The sequence below is a fragment of the Hypanus sabinus genome, chromosome 16 (genome assembly GCF_030144855.1).
Source record: "Hypanus sabinus isolate sHypSab1 chromosome 16, sHypSab1.hap1, whole genome shotgun sequence".
NCBI lineage: Eukaryota > Metazoa > Chordata > Chondrichthyes > Myliobatiformes > Dasyatidae > Hypanus > Hypanus sabinus.
The window spans coordinates 14,778,926-14,800,737 of record NC_082721.1 but is presented as its reverse complement, the minus strand read 5'-3'; the positions used below and the strand labels follow the sequence as shown (position 1 = coordinate 14,800,737).

The 21,812-nt window shown below is 40.1% G+C and overlaps 1 protein-coding gene across 1 annotated transcript in view; it reads left to right on the top strand.

The window, feature by feature from the left end:
- hcn2b (hyperpolarization activated cyclic nucleotide-gated potassium channel 2b) overlaps positions 1 to 9,214 on the top strand; it is a 162,594-nt gene extending 153,380 nt beyond the window's left edge. Inside the window, exon 8 of the mRNA XM_059991162.1 lies at positions 1,417 to 9,214. Coding sequence (XP_059847145.1) covers positions 1,417 to 2,345 — 929 coding nt within the window. The 3' untranslated portion in view covers positions 2,346 to 9,214. The remainder of the gene's footprint in view (positions 1 to 1,416) is intronic.
- Positions 9,215 to 21,812: the final 12,598 nt, after the last annotated feature.

Sequence of the window (21,812 nt, the reverse complement as noted above, 5' to 3'; positions counted from 1 at the left end):
TTTGAAGGGATTTTGAATGAATGTTTTCAGCTGTAGAGTAACAGATAGTTTAATAACATCGTTTTTTATGATTTTGTACCCTAACATTATATTTTCCCAGGAAATTTGTCATAATTTCCTTCAGTTTTCTAATATTGTTGACATGTTATAACTTAAGATTGGCTTATATTGTGGTCTTGAAAGTCTAATGCAGAGTACCTATTACTGACTGACAGTATCCTCCCACAATATTGAGTAAGGGTAAAAGAGGAGAGAACTTTGTCAGGATATATAGCAAATTAGGCAAATATGAATCATCTCGCAAAAATAATGGGCAGAGATGTCTCTGCAATTCTGATTGGCAGGATGAAGTGCTTCAATTGTCAGCAAGATGAGCTGTCAATGCCTTGATGTTACTCAAATAACATGCCAAGCAGTGAGTATTAATGCTGCTCTGTGCGGAACTGACAGGGGAGAGCATGAAATATTTTCTTAATGTAACGTTAGAAAGCAAGACAGAAAACATTAATGCATTTTCCAATTTACTTAGATGCCTTCACACTTCCACTTGCTTCTGAATTTATACAAAAATGAATATCTTACCTAACAGTGCCAAGAAATTCTATCATGAAGCATAAAGTTCAACTGCACTCTGTTCATAGCTCTCCATTTTCCTATCATCCATGTGCAAATATTAGAGTTTCTTAAATGCACCCCCCCAAGGTAACTGCCTCTACTACCACCCTTGACAGTGCGTTCCATGCACTCACCTCTCTCTGAATAAAAAAACCCAACTCTGAAATCTTCCCTATACTTTCCTCCAATCACCTTAAAATTATGTGCCCTCCCTGGTAATATCTATTTCTGCCCTGGGAAATATTTTTGGCTGTTAGCTATATCTATGCCTCCTTTCATCGTGTACATCTCTATCAAGTCACCTCTTGTCTTCCTTCGCTTCAAAGAGAAACAACCAACACACCCGATGGTGCGCCAGGGGCAGCCCGCAAGTTTCACCACACATCCTGCCACCAGCATAGCGAGCTCGCAGTGTCCAGCAGAAGAACACGAGTAATGGCAACAATAGCAAAACAACAGCAGCAACACAAGCTCCTTTCCTCCCTCCCACTGACCGCTATCACTCTGCTCTCTGAGGCAATTTGCTCTGTGCAAACTGGCTACTTAAAAAAAAAATTGGATAGGTATATGGACAGGAAAGGAATGGAGGGTTATGGACTGAGTGCAGGTCGGTGGGACTAGGTGAGAGTAAGCGTTCGGAATGGACTAGAAGGGCCGAGATGGTCTGTTTCCATGCTGTAATTGTTATATGGTTATACTTCTTTGGCGATAGAGTAGAAGCGGCTACCTCAGAGCAAGCTGCTTACTCTGTACTTGACCTCGTCAAAACGTCCTAAAATGTAACTTCTTATTTCTCTACAGGGAAGAAAAACTCTCTTTTGCTGCACAAAGTTCAACATGACTTAAACTCGGGTGTCTTCAACAACCGCGAGAATGAGATCATTCAGGAGATTGTGAAGTATGACAGAGAGATGGTCCAGCAAGTGGAACTCCAAAGGCCTCTTGCCATGTCTCACACTCCTCCATTTCATGCAGGGGCCATGTTTCATTCTCAAGGTCATCTTGCTAACAATTCGGCCATTGCTACTCTCCAGCAGGCTGTAGCTATGAGCTTCTGTCCTCCATCTACAGGGCTTTTTATTGGATCTGTAGGTGTGCAATCACCCAGGGCAGTCAGACGGTTGCAGCCTGTTCAGAGTGCAGCAAGCCCACTTTCAGTGTCCCCTGGTCAACCACTGCAGGCACCGCAACAAGGGGCTTCAGTTTCACCGTGTCCTTATCCTTCTGCTGTCTCCAGTCCTCCAAACCAAAGCCCATTAACAAATCGAACTTTCCAATATGGATCGCAGGCGCAGTCCGGATCACAGCTATCACTAACGCAGCAAACAGCCCCCAGCCCAACTCAGCGTCGTGCTGCTCACAAGAGTACGCAAGCGTTGCATACAGGCAGTTTATCCCAAGAGGCAAGATCACTGTCAGCTTCGCAACCTTCGCTGCCTCATAATATTTCCCAGCCAATAACCTCAAGTCCACCGCAATCGACCAGAGAATCAACGTCGTCAATGGGAGGTCAGATATCTGTGCAACCGGCCACCACAGGAGGTCTCCAAGGATCTGTCCGAGGAGCTGTCCCGCCAAGGATGGCCCTGACCCACCAAATGTCTACAGGCGCACTATTCCAAACAGGGACAGCAGGTGCACAACAGGACTCAAGTGTTACCAAGAAAGATTCAGTTGTATGTGTTACTGATACGGACACAGGCAAATCAAGGCTTTCCTCCAACTTGTGATATTTGAGGCACCGTGCTTTTTTTTTGGTGGTAAATAAGAGGCTTATAGTGCCAGAAGAGTTCACAGGTAGTTACGTGGTCCAGAAAAGAATTGCTGCTGGTTACTGCACATCTTAAACTAATTGCACACTCCACTCCTTATCCCTATCGTACAGAAACTCCAAGTCTGTGCAAGTGTTTCAAAGTCAAAGATATGACAAATAAAAATGTACATAAACGCGGTTCTTTGATATAGTTACCAGCTTTAATTTCTTTTAACAATCTGTCTGTGTTTTAGAGGCATTGGTGATTCTTTAGTTTTCAAAATAATGTCTTATGGCATTTGGTGTTACAGTATCGCTTCTTTATGTACTGTTGTAAGATTAGGCATCAGTAGTTACCCCAGTACATTTTATTGTCTTAGGAAATTGTTGCTGCACCATAAGTCGGCAAAGCAGACAAGCCTTAGCCTTTTTGGAGATATCTGTGCTAGAAAGCATATTTAATTTTAATATTAACAAAGGAGTTATGGCTTTCCTTGTACAATGTAGCAGAAGCAGTCAATATCGGCAATCTACTGGTGCACAGCAGGCTATAGGACATTAAATTAACTATTAAGTTTCTGTTGATACTTTTGAACATATATATAAAGCCTTGAGAGTTGATGGATTCCTATGTGAAGAACAGAAAAGACTGATGTTACCGTAAACGGAAATAATTAAACGTGCGTATTATTAGGACCAAAAGCAGTTCCAAATGAAACTGCATGGAAAATTGCACTGGTGGTTTTTGATTAGTAAAATGCACTTGATAAGTAACTGATATTTTCCTTATTGAATTAGTGCATGGTGTAATAACAATACCCAACAGTCCATTCAGGTTCAAGTGATTGTTTGGTGTACAAGTGGCAGAATGAACAAGTTAGAACAATAACTTGGTATATTCCCTTTCTCTAACATGCAATAGTAACAACTGAACAAGTTAGTTGAGTCATCTATTTTGTATATATGGTGAAAAGGCACACCTCTCTGCAATAAGAGTGTTGACTTAGTTCACGAATACTTCCCATGAAGCTTGTTACTAGCATAGCAATATTTCTACAACATTAACAACAGTTCTATACATTTAAATGCAGAGCACAACTGTAACCATGGAGACTTGTTTTATTTCCAATACCCCAACAACCATCCGAAGCTGTTAGATCATAGGTTGCTGTGTTTCTTTACCTCATTGGGATGATGTAAGATCCAAAGTTGCTTGTTCAATTATTTTCTTCACAGAATAGACGTCATAATAGTTCATCCATAAAAAATTGCAACCAGACAAACATATAATTTTGAGTTGTTTTGCATTTAGATATCCAATTGCAGTCCATTACACTCTTATAATAATTGCATTACATGGTGCAAATATTTAATAAACTTGAAATTGAAAAACACATGGAATCTCCAAAATCAATTTACTGTAACAGAAGAGAAACAACTTCTTTCCACATTAACACCATGAAACTAAAAATTTTTGGGAAGTATTTAGATATTTCTGGTTTCTGATTGAGTTCATATTCTGAAGAATTGTAACTTAATAATCCAACTGCGCTATTTAAGGCCTTTACTAAGAATTAAGCTGTATTTTTTATCGAAGCTATCATATTAGCTTTTCTCACACAACTAAGGAGCCTATAATCATTGCAGCCATATCTTTAGTGTAGAAAGAAAATGTAACTGGTAGGTATTTTTGTTGAATGTATAAACAAAGTTGGGCAAAGTTTGCCCAATGCCTGAAAATGAAAGATAAGCTTTAACATCATTGTTTTTTTTAGAATAGTGAATTGTTGGTAGCATAATAGATTTTTAGCAGCCTTTATGCAATAAATGTGAAAGTGTAAATCACTTTTCTGGTGCTTCTCTATAGTACTGGGAAAAGTCACTTTTACAGATTGTCCAGTAAAGTCATTATGGTACTGTCCTCAGTAATCTATAATGTGTTGCCAGCTATAATGTTATTGATTATAAACTGTATGTATTATAAATAGAATGCTCTTCAGTCATAGCTCTCAACAACATGAACTGGCTTGAGATGAAACCTTAAGAAATTAATGTTAAATCAATAGGCAGCTAATGTGTATGATATGAAAGAGTGTATGATGTTTCATTGTAAACAATGAAAGGGATCCCAATGTATAGATTTAAAGCTATACATTTTGTTGTAGTTATTCATACCCTGTGTGGAAAACAGTTCAAATAACCAAGGCTTCACTTGCAGTGAAATTAATGTAAATTCTTGTCATAAAAATTATGAATGAAATAGCACACCATTATTACTGAACTTACAATTTCTAATATTTGTAAATTAGCCAGTGATCATTTTAATGGACATTCATTTCCAGATCATACACAATCTGACTTTGAATTCTATCATAATCAAATTCAAAAATCATAGAATAAAGATAAAAATTATTTCCAACTTAAAGTAAATTTATTTGTATAATAATTCAAATTATATATTAACCAATTTGATTTATTTTATGTAGAAGAGGTTTTATACATGTGAAAATTAATATATCGCTGGCAATCTTATCCAAACTTAGAATGCCAAAGTACCAAGAAGCATTTTATTTTATACCCAGAATATTGAATTCTTGACTGCACTAATGTACGATTATCACCTGATTTACCTTAGCCATAGACCGCACTTTGAATTTTCCTCCTAAAAGTGGACCATGAGTATCTGCAGCTGCTATCTCACTGAACATTTCTATTTAAATTTTAAAATGTGTTCATTTTTATTTACCAATTGATTGAATGGATCTTTTGAGGTACAAATACTTTAAACAGATGACTTCGTTTTTGATTTTGCGTAAGAAATTCCAATTTCACTTTGATGCAGTCAATCCGCTTTTATGCAAACATGCTGAAAGCAAATTCCTTACCTGACTAGATAGCAGATGGATGTTAATATTGTATCAATTGTTTCAGGAGGACAGGCTTTTTAATCACCTATTGCAACTACTTAGCCTTACAATGTTAATCCGTATATAGCACCATATATGTACTTCAGGTACATAAGATGATAGAGATTTTATTAAATGTTTTAAATTGGCAATTCTTCTGTGACAAGTGTTTTTTGTAGGTTTTGTGCTTCCCCTGTGTGCTCTGTGATCTATTGTTTTGTAATAGTGCGGCACTCAATATTAAAGCCTGCTCAGGAGTTGCACTGATATTCAATAAAATTAATTCTCTCCCTTGCAGCGAAGAATGCAGGTTGGGACATCATAAGACTTGCATTTTTGTTATTGAATATGTGTACTGAATAGAATGTATTTTCTTGCACTTATTAAGTTGGCCATACAGGTGTCCAATATTATATATACTATGTCAAGTAGTGAGTTGTCTGTAACATAAATGTAAGGAAGTTTGAAAGAGTTAGCTTATCTATATTATCAATGCCTAAAATATAAAAAATGCAATTCTTTAGTGCTCTGTGTTTCAATTGTAAAATGATGTATAAACTTACGGTCCTTTTGGTTCCAGTAAATTTACATCCCTTATTCAGAGTTTTCCAGTCTTTGGTAGAAATGAAAAACATAAGAGTAATTTATTTTTCTCAAATTTCTCTGCACATAAAATGCCAGGTGTTTGTCTTGCTTCTCAATGTTGAATTTCTCTTTCATTTCTATGGACTGAGTTAGTGCCTAGCAAAATCAGAGTTGAGACAAAAAGTGCATCAGGACCTCGTGATAAAGCTTTTTTACAAAGTCTGCTTTAAACTATTGTCAATGACATAGATGTATCAAATGTAGTGAATCTAGTTTGCAGAAAAGAGGCCTCATCATTCAAGACTGTGTTTTATGTTTCCAAGCTGATAAAACTGCACCAGTTGCAAGTACTTACTTAACAGAAGCTCAAGTAGAGGCAAAAATGTTGGAAATACTCCGCAAGTTAAGCAGTAGGTAGCATGGAGAGAACTGTAGTGTTAATGTTTCACTCTTCATAGACACAGTTAGACCTGCTGAGTACCTCCAGCATGTTCTGCTTTTAGTTCAGGTTTCCTGCTTCCTCAGTATTTAGTTTACCTGAACTGCACTTCTAACTGGATGTCTCGTAATTATTTAGATTGGTTATCGTTGCCGAATTTGATCCAGTGTTTGTATGCATGTTTTGTTCTTTCAGTTTTGCTGTGGTGTAATAAGATGGAAGCATATTTTCCTGAGGATGACAAAGTTAGTTATTTTTGTTCTTTCTAAACATGACATTGTCATTAATTCAAATCCTAAGGAGCTGTGGTCCTAATATCAGAGTCATAGCGGAATATGATCATTTAATCTATTGTTATTCTCTTTAGAGATACAATGTGGAACAGGCCTTTCCAACATGCCCACTTATTTAATACTATTACAATCACAGGAGATTTATAATGATCAATTAACCTACTAACTGGTACACTTTTGGACTGTGGGAGGAAACCAGAACACCCAGAGGAAACCCACATGGTTTGTGGGGACAACGTACAGACTCTTTACAGACAGAGGTGGAATTGAACTCTGAACTCCGGAATGTCCCACGCTATAATTGCATTGAGCTAACTGCTACACTGCCATGGGTCCTTCCATTCAGTCTCACATCATCAACGTTGCTTTTAATATTAAGTTTTGTCCAAAATGATGGACCAAACAGGCTTTTCCCATGCCTGACAATATTATTATGCCCTCATTGTGGTGCCAGAAAAATCTCAAAATCTGGAAAATCCTGGCACCCACAGCTATTCCCTACGTTCTGCAGCTGAGTTGACGTTGCTTGTGGATCAGGGAATGAAAGCTACTGATACACAAAGGACCTGTAGTTTAAAGCAACAGCTCCCACTCTGAAACTGCCTTAGTAATGAATCTAGTTTTAAAAGATGCCTCAGGAGTTCAATTTTATTTTAGTTTATTTGGTGAGACAGTGTGGAATAGGCTCTCCTGACCTTTCTAGCCACGTTGCCTCGCCAATCCCAATTAACCCTAACCTAATTACAGGGCGATTTACAATGACTAATTAACCTACCTGTTTTGGACTGTGGGAGGAAACTGGTGCTGTTGAAGGAAACCCAAGCATTCCCTGGAGAGGATGTACAGAGACTCCTTACAGAATGGCACTGGAATTCCAAACTCTGGAACACCCCAAGTTGTCATATTGTTAGCGCGTGGCCTAGTGGGCAAGGCATCCGGCTAGTAACCTGAAGGTCACTGGTTCGAGCCTCAGCTGAGGCAGCATGTTTGTGTCCTTGAGCAAGGCACTTAACAACACATTGCTCTGCGACGTCACCAGTGCCAAGCTGCTTAGGTCCTAGTGCCCTTCCCTTGGACAACATCGGTGGCGTGGAGAGGGGAAGGCCTGCAGCTTGGGCAACTGCTGGTATCCCATATAACCCTGCCCAGGCCTGCGCCCTGGAAACTCCAGGCGCAGATCCATGGTCTCTCGAGACCGACGGATGCCACCACCACCATACTAACCACTACACTACCTTCGTACCAAGTTTTAGGAAGAGGATAGTTAACTTTCAGTCTTCTAATGTTGCAAGTCTTACTTACTTAGCATAATTGTTTATAGGATAACTTTGTTTCTTTCTGACTGAATAGAGCACGGCATTACAGCAGAGACTATTAACAGAAAACCAACAGGGCCAATCAATATTTTATAAAGCTACCTTACTGCTTGCTGACTACAATGGCATTGACAGCAAATTGCAGCAACATATTTAATCTATATTGTCCTCCCAACTGACTGGTAAAAATAATGTTATAATCTTTAGAGAGGAGAAAATTACAACTATTAAGAAGACGCTGAAAGGAAAACTTGTTTCAGCTCATAGATTATTACATAGTAATATCTTTGGTGATAAGTGGCACCTTCATACCCAGTATTTAACTGATTTGAATCTTATGGATCTTATTATTTACGTAAAAGATGATATGTTAATTTCCTTTTTTTAATTGGAATATAATAATTACACAAATAGATAAAGCATGTAATAAAGATAATGCCATTGGGTGCTATGATAATGTAATGGTTCACGCAACACTATTACAGCATGGGGCAGCGGTGTTCAGAGTTCAGTTCTGGTGTCCTCTGTAAGAAATTTGTACGTTCCTCCCGCGAGCGTGTGTGTTTCCTCCGGGCGCTGCCGCTTCCTCCCACCGTCCAGAGACGCAAGGGTTAGCAGGTTGATTGGTCACTGTAAATTGCCCTGTGATTAGGCTAGGGTTAAATAGGTGAGTTGCTGGGCGACGTGGCTCATTGCACCAGAAGGGCCTGTCCCACGCTGTATCGCTAAATAAATAAATAGATGTGTTGGAAATTTGAACTTATGCAATAAAGGCTTGCATCTAATTATCATTCAACATGACCTCAGGACATCCACTAGCATTGTACAGTCTATGAAGTATTTTTTGAAGCTTATTCACTATTGTCATATTAGAAATGTGGTAACTACAAACAGCAATACAGTAGAATATACATAATCCTTTAGAACTTAAACTACAGAAGTTTTCCTGGAAGTAAGTGTGATAGTAAAGCAGATTGCTATGAAATATGCATACGACTCTGGGTCAAACTTTAGCTCCTGAATTGTTTTATCATCATACATGGTAATGTAGTTTTTCTAATGAACATACCAATTATTTGCTGTATCTGTATCACAAACATTTTACATTCACAAATATGTGGATATTGCCCTCAAAAGCTTTTGTGTTAACATATGTTTGTTGTTTGACTGAAATAATGTATCATTTCTCCTTCCATAAATGCTTGGCTCAATGTGTTGGCATAGATTCCTACTGCCGATTGGTGTGTGCCTGAAGTATGTCAATGGTGTTACAATTATAATAGTACTGGATTAAACCACTCATTAAAAGCCCATTGAGAATTCCAAAGAAAAATAAAGTGTAACAACATGCACTACTTTATTAGTATTCATTTTTTCTAACTCATTTTTAATATACAACTTCAATTCTTCAGTAAACATCTTCAGCCATGAATTAACGGGATGGAGGGCAGCAAGGTATTAGCATATAAACAGTTTGAAGTAAATGTGTATTTTAATTCCCTGAAAAGTTGATTATACTTAGCTGGAGAGTAAGTGAGCATGTATGCACGACTTTATCGGCCACAAATCACTTAGCCAAACAGTATGAGTACTACACTGGAGAAAAGAGACTGGAAATCCTAGGATCTGGAGCAACAAACTGCTGAGGCAACTTAGTGGTTTGAGCAACGTCTGTGGGAGCCAAGGAATTGTCCATGTTTTGTGCCAAAACCCTGGGTTGTGATTTGAAACATCAAACGTTCGTTCCCCCCCTCACGGATGCTGTTTGAGCTGCTGAGTTCCTTTAGCAGACTAGAGTCATGGAGCAGTACAAAGAGATTGCAGCTCAGGAAGAGAGCAGCTAGTTCAAGAAGATAAAGGCCAGGAAAGAGAGATTATAAACATGGGAGAACTTGTCTGAGGTTGGTGCTTCAAGAATGTGGTTGAAACAGGAAGGTGGATGGTGGAAAGCTCAAGGAAAGGATATTAACAAAGGAGAAGGAGAGGAGAGCAGAGGAAAATGAGAGTTGACTTGATAGATGTATATAAGATAATAGGAAACATAGAGGGAGTGGACAGACAGAAGCTTTTTCCCAAGCAGAAATGGCTAATGTAAGGGGACATAACTTAAAAGATGCTTTGAAGAAATTACAGAGAGTTGTCAGAGGTAGGTTTTTTTATTTACACAGGGTGCATGGAGTGTGCAGGGACACTTATGAGCTTCTTCGATAGGCACAAGGATGAACAGAAAATGGAGAGCTTTGTGGGAGGAAAGGATTAAGTTGATCTTGAAGTAGGTTAAAGAGATGGCACAACATCGTGGGCTGTAGGGCCGCTATTGTGTTGTACTTTATAATGGGATTTACCAGAATGAGATGCCTCACGTGGATGAATGTCATGCCATGCCTGGAAGGAGCATTGTATAGGGAATGGCACTATTAGATGTGCCTGACTCAGTAAGTGAGTCATCTGCTTAGCAATTGTTGGTGGCCAGCATCATGACTTTATAGAGTGGTGTGATACAGCCCAGAAATCGCTGTCATCATATTCCTCTCCACAAAAAAAGTTATGTTCAAGCATGCAACAGTGAAAAGCTCCAAGACAGGGCATAAAAATTTAGAGTCAGAGAGAACAAAAATATTCTCAGGGGCTCACAGTCAACAATCAAGCCTCCATCCATGTTAACTCTGTGTACCTGCACTTGGTCCATAGGTTTCTATGCCTTCATAATTCAAATTTCTAGGCCACTGGTCCCTCTCCCAAACCTTCAATTCCCATGCTTATTTGATTTTCCTGAATGATTTGGTGATATGGTTGAGGAAGGGAATAACTTGTTTTCTTCTCATTTTATGAGTCAGCTTTCGGTAGTTTACTCATTTATATACTTCATCACTAGCATCAGAACCCAATCATTTGTATTGGCACTTTCTAAATAACACTTAGAACCCTCAGTTATTCACACCCCAGATTCTAAATCCCGCCAACAACCTGAAAATTTCCACAAGAGGAAGGAACTCCTTCAACTTGCTTGATAGTTGGTAACAAAGGAACTCAGATTTAAGGTCATCTGTGACTTTAACTCAACAAATGCTGTTGATCTGATGAGTAATTCAGTTTGATTTTTCATAAAATGAAATATTCTATTTCAACGACAATTTCACAGAATACATGTAAATTAGTTTTTGCGGCAACAGACAAAACTTGACACTTTTCACAGTCAATGCTGTCCAATTCTTACATTGCTTTAAAACTGCAGGATTTAAGCAATATCCTTTCAGGCATTATGGAGGGTAATTGGCTGGGGGGTATTATAAAGTAGCTGGCCCCCATAAGTTAGAAGTATATAAGATTCTGAGAGATGTTGATAAAGTAGATCTTGTACTCTCATGGTAGGGGTATCAAAACCAAAATGGCAGTTTAGGAGGAAGGAATTTTAAAGGGGATTTAAAGGGTAAGTATTTTTACACAGGGAATGGTTGATATATGGAAGGTGCTGGGATAAGAGACCCTTAAATAGGCATGCCTAGAAGGGTAGGATCTTAATCCAGGGGCAGAGGATTAGAGTAAATGGACTAAAAAGTTGGCATTGACATGATAGACAAAGAGGCCACCTACTGGGCTCTATAATTCTGCGATTCCATGAGATTGTGCGAGTCAGCCCTTGCTTGAGGTTCTCCTGACCTTGAAGCATGCTGATCAGTCAAGCTTAGGTAACACATGGTTACTTCTACAAGAAGACCAGGAGGTTTTGTGAGGACCACAAGTCCTTTTCCACTGAGTTGATGCTCTTTTAGCAGCATCACCCTGTGGATCAAAGGGTCAAGTATATTGAACGGTTTCAGTGCACCTCTGCAGATCTTTTGAACAAGGGTGTATTCCAGGAGGTGGCGAAGGTATCTTTCCCACCAGGAGAGCTTATGGAGGAGCTAGATCAATAGTGAGTTGGAATAAGTTGCAAGGTAAAGCCTTAAAGATTACATCTAGGCTACCTGTTTGGAACTGTGCCTTCTCCCCCGTAACCGATGGATTTCCTCCAGGTGCTCCAGTTTCCCCCCACATTTCAAAGATGCATGGTTAGGGTTAGTGAGCTGTGGGCGTGCTCTATTGATGTCAGAAGTGTGCCGACATTTGTGGGCTACCCAGCAGAAACCTCGCTGATTTGATTTGATATTAAAATGCATTTTTCAATGTGCACTTGACAGATAAAATTTATCAAAGAAACATATTCTGTTTGTTCCAGTATTTGTCCAGTTAGGTCCACTCTCTCCTCCCTGCTGAAATCCCCAAGCATGTTCCAGACGGGCCATTGTATAAGGGCTTTGCGTTTGAAGAATTTCCCCTTCAGGGATTTCTGCACTGGGGAAAGGTGATGTGATGTGATCTACACTGTGTCCACACAGATGATTCTTTGTTTACACTGAAAGCTATAGATTCTTGTTGGATAAAAATTCAGGTGAAAAAAGTTGAAGTTTAGATCAGCCAGGTGGAATGGGCTTGATGGGCTGGATGGCCTAATGTTGCTATGATTGTCCACAGATGTGCTTCTTAATACTGTAGCAAGTCAGTCCATTACCATGTCGCAGAATAGCAGCCCACAAGTGTTTCTGCATGGTACCAGCATCGCGTGCCCACAATGTTCAGCAGAAGAATACAGAACACAACACTGACAAGACAACAACATCAAAGCAAGCCCCATACCTCCCTCCGACCCACTCGCACGCACACGCTGTCCTCCAACTCCAGGACAGGCCATCTGCGGCCTCCATAGATGACTTGGGCCTGGCCACACAGACATTGGGGTTCGGCTTCTCCAGCAGACATCCTTCAGTACAAGAACATCTGACAGAATTGTTCGGTAGCTGGCTCACTCTTTTGCAACAATGGCCCAAGCAAACAATAGAAACAAAACAAAAACAGAATCTCATTCACTGATTCAATATTAAAATTCCAGAGTCATTAATCCCAAATCATAGGAGGAGCACAACTTAAACAAACGGCCACAGTTCATTACCTTCTGGAGTGGAAAACAAATACTAGGACGTAAAAATCATCTGCTAGTACCTGGCCAGTGTAGCCTAAAATATTAGGACGCCTAAAAATCTGGAATGTCAATCATATCACCTTTCAAATAATTCTGCAAGCCCTCCAGCAAAATATGTCCCTCCCTAAGTATATCTCAGTTCCTGGGATATCCTTCATCTGTTTCTGGGCACCTAAAAATAGGATCCAATTACACCTGCAGTTGTAGTTACATTCTATTTAAAGCAGAGGTTGATAGGTCCTTGATTTGTAAGGGTATCAAAGGTTACGGTGAGAAGACAGGAAAATTGGTTTGAGTGCGACTACATATCAGTTGTGATGGAATGGCAGAGCGGTCTCAATGGGCCAAATGGCCTAATTCTGCTCCTATATCTTACAGTTTATGTGTGAATTGTCATTTGCCCCTGTTTAGGTTTTCCCAGTGATGATTTCCAGGTAGAAGTAGTGCTCCTGGGGAAACTGGCACAAAGACTTGCTGGCACAGTTCAATTTTGTGCATTCTACACAGCTCAACTTAGTCAAGAACTCAGTCAATCTTTAGATCTGCGAAGCGGAGCTGACACAAGGAAAGTACATTTTGTGCAAAGACAATACTTTAAGCAAGGCGACTTTCATCAGGGAATACACTTCAGTTTCCTCGAGCCAGTTTGGTTACAGGTTCAGGGAGCCATTCATTGGAATGATAGCTACAGAACAGATAGTCTCCTGTCAGTTCCCTTGGTATCTTGCAGAGCTGAGCCCATGGTGATGGTGTGTGTGTGTGTGTGAGATGAGTGTCAGGGTGGAGAACTGTCGAGGGGAAAGTATCAGCTCCTGAAGAAGAAAGGTAAGTCTGTGTGTGTTCTGTTTTTGGTGCTGGGTGACTGCAGTGGGGTGCAGCCTGCCCATGTGAGGAATCTCGGCTCCCGCAGGAGAGCGACGGGGCTGTCACACAGATTGCTCTACGCTTGTGGACATCAGCCAGCTGCTGTTTGTGGTCCCCCGAGACCAAAAATCCACTATGAATAGCATCTCATCGCTCAGTCAGTACGGTGATATGCTGACTTGTGACATGGCTCTGTTGGATGAGCACACATTACCCTACTCCCTGGTGATCAGTTGCCATACTTCCAGAGTGTCAAAGTGCTCCTGTGCAAAAGAGAAAAAGTTTCTAGTTTAATCAGGGTCAGAATACATATATAAAGAAAAACTTTGCAAGGCATTCATTTGCATTCCCTGTAAAGAATTTATTAACAAATCCTTGCAAAAGGGAATGTATGGTATCCATGGTCCCCTGGCTCTGCAGTGAGATCAAGAAGATGTTGCCTTACATCTACTAACTCATTTCTGCATGTCGGCATTAACTTTGTCATGGAAACATCTCTGCATGTGGTCCAGATTTGAACCCTTTTGGGTAATATGGATGCAGAGATGTCACCATCATCCCCACACATTATGAAGCTTCATTCCGCATTTCCCAGCGGGACTGGTTCCAGCCTGTTGTTCACTGAGATGCCTTGAGAAATTAAACTTCCCGGCTTAGCACATGAGCAGAAAAGTCAATGATGGTAGAGACAGTAGCAAGTTTGGTTTGAACCAGTCATTCAAAATAAGGAGTAAACAATCGATGTTTCGGGTCAAGACTCTCCATCAGGACTGAAACGCCGACTGTTTACTCTTTTCCATAGATGCTGCCAGGCCTGCTGAGTTCCTCCGGCATTTTGTGTATGTGTCTTGGATTTCCAGCATCTTCAGATTTTTTTGTCTTTATCCAATTTAGGAAATTGCTGGCAGGTACAAATGTACATATTTTTTTTAAACAAAAATGAAATACAGAAACTTCCAAGGTGACACACTTTTCAAATGAATGCCCCCTGGCAGTGTCTTTACTGAACCTTCTTTAATAGTTATCCTTTACTACTAAAATCACTGAAGCACACAAGCCCGGTAGGCATTATGTTTAGTTTTTATAATAAAGCTATTCATCAAGATTTTGGAATTATTCCCAGAGTATTAGTCTAACCATTACCATATCAGGCCTGCTGAGGAGCTAGGTTAGCCTAGAGAAATTTTAACTTTGTCCTTAAAAAGAAGAAACCTTCTTTTCAAATACAGTTCAATTAGACTTCCATGGCTTTTGTTTTAATGCAAGAGTTTCCCAAGCTGGGGTCCACGGACCCCTCGGTTAATGTTAAGGGTCCATGATGTAAAATAGGTTGGGATCCCCTCGTCTGAAGAATTTGAGATGGGAAAACTGCAACTAAAGTGATATTGTGCCTTCAGCATGACCAACTGTTCTACACAGTCAATGAGTTCTTTGGTTGGTAAACAGTAATATAAAGATAAACCAAGCTGCATGATTTTAATGGACTATCAATGTTGTTTTGAGATCTTTTACAGACATCTGCTGAAACACAGCAATATCAGTCAGTGCTCTTGAGCTAACAAGGACATCTATAGTACGACTTGAGCTCAATCAATAACTGAGATCATTACTAATAAGGCTATTTGGCATGGAAATTTATTCCAGGAAGAAAACCACCAATGTAACATTATTAAGTGACTGGGGTCATCTACTGTAAGTGAAAGTCTAACACTCATTTGTAATGTTCACAATCACTTTTCTCAAATTTCTTTATGACAGAGGAGTCCATCATGCTGATAATGTCTCCACCATTCTATTGTCAAGGCCTACCCTTTGTCTCCCTGGTGTCCGCCAATTTGTCGTCTCTCTGCAACAGCTGAGTGTTGGAACAGCATGAGACAAGCCAACCCCACAATCATTGCAGGAAACAGCAAAGGTCATCTAAAAGCTGGATTCCATTGCCTGCGCCAAGTTGGGTCCCCTGTGGTGTTTGGCAGCTGGGCGTGGAGATCTCAGCCTCGTGTGCCGCTTGCTGTGGAGCCTACCCAACAAAACACAGTCGCCAATGTGGAAGGAAGAGTAATGATGGACTCAGAGTCTCTGGAACGAGAGGCAAAGCCTCAGAGTGGCAGGAATTATGTGAAAGAAGAGAGGTAACAGGGGAATGCCTCTGCTCAATGTCCACAGCCTCGGCTCCCAGCTGAACAGAGGTGCCAGCATTTTTCATGCAGAACAGAAGAAACTCCCTGACAGAGAGGAGCCAATTCTTTTCCCGACAGAGAGGCACTGTCACAAAGATCACTCAAATTCATAGATCCCACTGTCAACTAGGTGACCCTCTCTGCGCTATAACGGTTACCAATAACCAGGCAGGGATGCAGATGACATATAATGATCCCTCATAGTCCACTGGTTCAGTCCCTGGCACGGTAAGACACAGTAGATGAATTCTTGATCTGGTGGCTTGCCTCAATTGCTTTACATGGTTTGTAAGACATAGCAATTGCTTTACAGCTTCAGTGATCACTGGTTGGGGTGTGATTCCTGCTGCTGTCCGTAAGGAGTTTGTACGTTCTCCCCATGACCGAATTGGTTTACGCTGGGCGCTTTGGTTTCCTACCATGATCCAAAGACATATAATAAATGTCAGTGTCGACAGTTGTGGGCTGCCCTGAGCACCGTCCTCGCTGATTTGATTTGATGCAAATGATGCATTTCACTGTATGTTTTGATATACATCTCACTAATAAAGCTAATATTTTCTTCAGCTCATACCTTGAAGAACCAACTGGAAGCATCTCCTACCATACAGTATGAATGGTAACCACAGCCAGTCTCTTATCTTATACCACTCCACCACCCTCCTCCCCAGGAACTCCCTCCTACTATTTACCTCACTGATGAGAATGTCGATACCCCTTTCACTTAATCTGGCGACTCCTTCCCTCTCTCTGTGGCCTCTGTCCTGGTCAGCATGTGAATGCTGCTGCTGTTTTGTTACCTCAAGGAGTTTGCCCATAAGCAGTGACCATGTCAGTCTGATCCACAACACACTGTTGAAAATTGCCACGGACACAAAATGCCGGAGGAACTTAGCAGGCCAGGCAGCATCTATGGAAAAAAGTACAGTCGACGTTTCGGACTCTTCGGCTGGACTGGAGAGAAAAAAAAAGATGAGGAGATTTAAAAGGAGGGGGAAGGGAGAGAAAAACACAAGGCGATAGGTTAAATGAGGGGGCAGGATGAAGTAAATAACTGAGAAGTTGATTGGTGGAAGAGCTACAGGGCTGGAGAAAGGGGACTCTGATAGGTGGGGATGGAAGGCCATGGAAGAGAGAAAAGGGGGAGGAGCACCAGAAGGAGGCAATGTGATAAGGTGATAGAAGGAAAAGGGGATGGGGACTGGTGAAGGAGAGGGAGGGGTGGTGGGGGCCATTACTGGAAGTTCAAGAAATCAAGTTGGACACTACCCAGACGTTGAGGCCATGACGTCAAAACTTGCTTTCCTATTCTGAACAGAAGAACCCATTTTACCATAGGCTTCTGAGCATCAACAGACCTAAATCATGACAGTGAATTAATACTTTTGATACCTTTACAATGTGCCTGAATGGCCTTTCCAGTGAAGAAATAAGATTAAACACAAAGGAATTTCCATAATTATTTGATGATCTACTCTGTTGGGTTATGATCTCAATATCACCAGATTACATTGAATTCTCACCAATTCTAATTTACTTCAGTCATCAATGGTAACTACTCTGCAATTGCTGTTATATTTGGGATACTGGTGGTTGTCTGTCAGGTCTGATGATGACAGGAAAAATGCGCGGGACAGTTTTTCAAGTGGAAAAACCATTGCTCTGGGGCATTTCCATTTTCTTGACCTCAGAAGTCTGAGTCCAGTGGTATGAGCAAGTATCACAAATTGGGGTCTTCCATGGTTGTAGTGGATGGCCATGGCACCTTCAGTGCCTTGTCATGCCCTTTGTTCTCCATGGAGCATTGCAGTACCGACTTCCTGGCCATTGGATCTCACTGTAGATCTCATCCGCCCATTCCGCTGAGGCTGACTTTGCATGCTGGGACTGACGTGTCCCTAATTTGGGATAGTATACAGTAGTTACTATAAAAAAAAGATAAAATTGAATTGACGATAATCCAGCTCTTGTCTTCAGTACCTTCAACATACATACAGTTCAGTCACTTCAAGATACATCATTCTCAGTGGGAATCTGTTCCTTCTTTACAGTCGGACAGTTCAAAACATTAGAAGTCAAAAAGAAAATCAAAGGAATGTATTGAAAGCCTGACAAAACTTTTGTTTTTAATCACACCTGTGCCAATTCATCAGACAACCTCTTGGGATGTATTAGACTAACAACACAAGGTGAGCCTAAGGCTTCAGCCCCAGGGTAGGTCACTTATATCACAAGGAGTACATGTGTAAAAATGCTTAATGACATCCTAGTTTTATTAATTTTCTTTGAACGGCAAACATCAAACCATTCCAGAGTGCCAGGGAAGAGTGTAGCACTGAAGCCATGTGGTGTGTTAAATCTGCACTGACTCATACAAAACATTATCCAATTTAAGCCATTTCTCCCATTCTTTCCTCCTTTTCTTCAACATGTATTTTTGCTTTATGAAGTTTACTATTGAATCTTTATCCAGCATGCCTCCTAACAGGTGGATTCCATATCTTAACTACTCGGTTCATATCAAGGCTTAGCTCTTCTAGACTCAAGTAATTTATTGCTATGTGTCTACCCATTAGCTTATCCACGTCCTCCTGGTTTATTGCTTTTTCCCTCTTTGATTGTCACCAATTACAAAGAAAGCATGGCAGCACCTCCACTTCCTTGGGAGTTTGCAAAGATTCAGCATGACATCTAAAACTTTGACAAACTTCTATAGATGTGTAGTGGAGAGTACATTGACTGGTTGCATCACAGACTGGTATGGAATCTCCTATGCTCTTAATTGGAAAATCCTACAAGAAGTAATGGATACTTCTAGTCAATCATAGGCAATGCCCTCCCCACCATTGAACACAACTACACCAAACATTGTCACTGGAAAGCAGCATCCATCATCAGGAACCCCCACCACCCAGCGCACACTCTCTTCTCACTGCTGCCATCAGGAAGGTGGTACAGGAACCTTAGGACTCACACTACCAACTTCAGGAATAGTCATTACCCCTCAATCATCAAACCTTTGAACCAGAGGCGGTAACTTCACTCAAATTCACTTGCCCCATCATTCAAATGTCCCCATAACTTAGGGACTCCTCATCTCATGTTCTCGATATTTATTATTATTTCTTTCTTTTTGTATTTGCACAATTTGTGTCTTTTGCACACAGGTTGAATGCCCAAGTTGGTGTGATCTTTTATTGATTTGGTTATGGTTATTATTCTAGTATAGATTTATTGAGTATGCCTCCAAGAAAATGAATCTCAGGTTTGTATATGGTGACATATATGTATTTTGATAATAAATTTTCTTTGAACTTTGGACTATTCAAGTTCTGTGTCATCTGCAGACTGTGTCAAACAACATGTCATTAATATGCATCAAAAATAACCAGCCTTGCTCAACATCCATTGTATACCTCCATATTCAAATTTGTCACACCTTCCTATGTCTTGTTCATTCTAACCTAAAAGTAGTTTCCACCATGTCTGTCAACTCACAATGAATGAAATTCAAATCTGAAATAAGTCAACAAACTTTTGAAGTCATTGATGTCGTAAACTTTGTATTGCTTTGTAATGAAACTATGTGAATGTACAATCTGAAATGTACTGCCTCTCTACATCCACTCAGAGGCCAGTTTTTAGGTACACCTGCTCGTTAATGCAAACATCTATAAGCCAATCATGTGACAGTAATGCATAAGAGCATGCAGACATGGTCAAGAGGTTCAATTGTTATTCGGAACACACATCAGAATGGTGAAGAAATGCGATCTAAGAGACTTTGACCGTGGAATGATTGTTGGTGCCAGATGGGATGGTTTGAGTTACTCGGACATTGCCGATCTCCTGAGATTTTCACACACAACATTCTCTAGATTTACAGAGGATGATGAATAAAATTTTTAAAAGTCCAGTAAGTGGCAATTCTGTGGCAAAGAAACCTTGTTAATGAGAGAGGTTTGATGCACCATCAATAACTTACACTGAGACGTAAGGTGAGATATCGGCTTTTATTGACTGGAAGAAGGAACCAGGAGTGAGTGTCTATCATACAATGTCCTGGAGACTGAGGCCGAGCGTCAGGCCTCAGATCTCCTTTATACAGGGGCCTGTGGGAGGAGCCACAGGAGCAGTCAGCAGGGGGCGTGTCCCGACAGGCACATAGTTCACCACAAGGTTAAAGGAAAATAGCCATATTGGTTCAAGCTAACAGGAAGGTAACAGTGACTCAAATAACCACGTGTTACAATAGTGCTGTGAAACCGAGTATCTCCGAATGCACAAACATACAATCAGTGGCCACTTCATTTGGTACAACAGGCATCTAATAAAGTAGCCACTTAGTGTAGGTTATAATTATGTTCAGTTCATACTTATAATCAGAACTTTATAAAATTTCCAGTATTAATAATGCAGGTGTATATAACTTTTGGGTAGGATTGAAACCAAACAGTATGTAAGTAAATGTCTATGCACTAATTTGAAATCACTTTGTTAAATTCCAGCCATTTTAACATGTATAATGCAATAATTAATAAATCCACATCTCATAATTTCAATCCAATAATTGTTTTGTTTTGTCATTTAGTATAATCGCAGACACACAAATATGAACTTCAACAAATAACAAAAGATGAAGATTAATACATCAATTGTGTGTTTCATTGCTTTGTTCACCTTGGCATTTTTGGGTGACTTGAAATAGACTAATTGTGTGTTATCACTAACTGCACATCATTCACAAATATAATGATTTCTATGATCCAGAAATTTATAACAATGTTGTCTCATAATTAAGAAAGTAAACTGACATTTCATAGGTCTTAAATATGAAACAGGCACAAAAAATTTACCATGTTACCCGTTTGACTTTAAACAGCATAATTCATTCAAATTTTTGCTGCAAAGGTCCAAGTAATTTCTCAAAAGCGTATTTTAATACATACAGCCATCTAACCATACGTTATTGGAAGAATCATTTCAGTTCAATTCAGAACTACTGAAATATGCCTTTTAAGTTTTATATTCTGTTTTAGATCATTTATTTTTGTTGCCGTTCGCGCAAATTATTTTGCGTGGGGGTTTAGGGGTGTTCGTTGTTTATCTTTGAACAGTTTGGTTACATGATTCTTCTTTTCATGACCGTCCATGGGGAAGACAAATATCTGGGTTGTATACTGCATACCTATTTTGATAATAAATATACTTTGAACTTTGAATCATTTCTTGGTTCTATTCTAATTAAATGACACATGTACCTATGGACAATTAAATTAACTTAAAGCAACACACACAAAAATGCTGGAGTAACTCAGCAGGTCAGGCAATGTGTACGGAAAAGAGTAAACTGTCGACATTTCAGGCCAAGACTATTCTTCAGGACAGGTTAACTTAATTTTCCTAAATCATATTCTGGTGCATAAGGAGCATACTTATGGTCAACATGTCTTATAAATATGGTTCATTACATAAGCAACTTCTACAGATGTCCTATGGAATGTATCATGCAATTTGAATGCCCGGGAACATTAAAAGCTGCAGAGGGTAGTAGACTCTCCCCAATACGTCACCGGTGCATCCCTCCCCAGCACTTGGTAGTTACTCACCAAAATTTGTCTTAAATGGCAATTCAGCAGCAGGAAATTGTAATATGAATGAGCCTATGTTACTTACAATGTGGAGACATTGAGTATTGAAACTCCACAGACCCGTATCTACAGGAGGCACTGCCTCAAGAAGGCAGCATCTATCAAAGATCCTTATCACCGGAGTCATGGTGTCTTTCTGCAACTGGCGTCGTGCAGGAGATACAGAATCCTGAAGATCCACACCACCAGA